Here is a 1,774-nt window from a genome sequence, read left to right as displayed (position 1 = left end):
GTCTTGAATTGAACTTGCTTTAAACTGTAGAAACCTTTATTATAGTAACTATGTAAAATATATATTTTACATAGTTACTACAATGTTTCTATAGTGTCTACAACACACTATAGAAACACTAGTGGAGGAAGTAAAAAAAAAAGAAAAGAAAACGAGCATAAAGCTTTCATTAACAGGTTTGTTATTTGACTGAGCAGGAACAGAACAGGCTTGTGTAGTTTAGCTTTTAATAATAAAATGGAAGAACTGTGTTATACTGCAGATTATGAAAATATTTCAGCTGAAAACTTGAACTTTATTATAGAAGATCAAATAATTAATCTAAATACTGTGTACTCACCCTGTAGACCAGTAATGGTCAGAGGTACACCCTGAACCTGAACTCCAGCTGTGCCCAGTCCAGCGATGCTGACCGTCTGCACCCCAGAACCTGGGTTAATCTGAGCTGCGCTCAGCGTCAGCGGAGTTCCACTCAGGGACACCAGCCCGCCGCTGCCCACCGCCGTCCCCCCTGCCACCGGGGTCAGAGTCAGCTGCTGTGGCACAGCTGTCCCCAGACCTCCCTGCAGGGAGACCCCCCCGGGCAGCTGCAGCGTCTGCCAGGTGATCTGACCGTTGGAGGATAGGGTCGGAGCGCGGATGAGAACCTGGGCCGGGTTCTGCAGGGCCTGGATGGGCTGCAGGGTTTGTCCTGGGGCCAGCTGGAGGGTCTGGATGTGTTGGGGCTGCTGCTGGGCCTGTGTCTGAGCCTGGCTCTGAGCCGGGGGCTGCAGCTGAATCTGCTGCACCAGCTGGTGCCCCACCTGGCCCACGATCACCTGCTGGATGCTTCCCGGTGAGTCCGACTGGCTCTGGAGCCCGTTCGCTTGGTTCTGGCTCTGCGAGTCGGCCTCGCTGTTCTGGACTTTGGGGTCAGCCGATCCCGCCTCTTGTCCGGCGGAGACCACTTGAACCCCCTCGGTCACGACGTCGCCTTCGGCTGCTGTCGGCGTCGACCCGGTCGCAGCAGGAGCCCCTCCGGACACCGCTGTCGTCACCAGCTGGTTCCCGTTAGCAACGGAGAACGTGCCATCTGCTGATTGGATGAGCTGCACAGCCCCGCCCCCTCCCACACTGTTAATGACAGGCAGAGCCAGGGTCATGCCGCCGAGGTTTATGGGTACMGTGGTCATTACGGGAGTCTGCGAGCCCTGCAGCGTCTGCAGCTGGAGTGGGAAGGACTGTGCGGGGCGGATCTGCAGCGGGACCGTCTGATTGGCTGTGCTTGGCAGGATGGTCTGCTGACCGGCAGGTTGGAGGATAGCCTGGGTCTGGCCTGAGTTCGGGGACTGGATAAGCTGAACCTGCTCAGACAGAGCTCCGATGGAGGCTGGCTGCGGGTTGATGTGGATCTGCTGTCCGTCGGCGGTTTGCAGGTGAGGGATGACCTGGTACTGCACACCGCTGCCAGCACTGGGCAAGTTCTGCACCTGGATGATCTGGAACTGCTGCTGCTGCTGACTGGCTGCAACGCTGTTGGTCCCACCTGCTGCCTTCACCTGCCAAAAAGCAAAAATACAGGACTATATGTGAGTGGACGAAAAAAAAWAAWAATTTCCCAAATATGAGCCATCATATCGAAATGAGGATTAAGTCAAATTTGGTCAAAATGACCTAATTACATTTTCAGATTCTTGGCTTTAAAAGCTACATTTTGATACCTGGATCATCCTGATATAATTAATTACAATACAATTACAATAATACATAAATATTTGATCTCAATCCTAATTTT

General features: G+C 52.5%; 1 protein-coding gene across 1 annotated transcript in view; it reads right to left on the bottom strand.

Moving 5' to 3' along the window:
• The window catches only part of sp4 (sp4 transcription factor), a 10,113-nt gene that overhangs the window by 5,752 nt on the left and 2,587 nt on the right, over nucleotides 1-1,774 (bottom strand). The window contains exon 4 of the mRNA XM_014026089.1: nucleotides 341-1,538. Coding sequence (XP_013881543.1) covers nucleotides 341-1,538 — 1,198 coding nt within the window. The remainder of the gene's footprint in view (nucleotides 1-340; nucleotides 1,539-1,774) is intronic.

The sequence above is a fragment of the Austrofundulus limnaeus genome, unplaced genomic scaffold (assembly GCF_001266775.1).
Source record: "Austrofundulus limnaeus strain Quisiro unplaced genomic scaffold, Austrofundulus_limnaeus-1.0 Scaffold524, whole genome shotgun sequence".
Taxonomy (NCBI): domain Eukaryota; kingdom Metazoa; phylum Chordata; class Actinopteri; order Cyprinodontiformes; family Rivulidae; genus Austrofundulus; species Austrofundulus limnaeus.
This window is presented reverse-complemented; position numbering and strand designations above follow the sequence as displayed.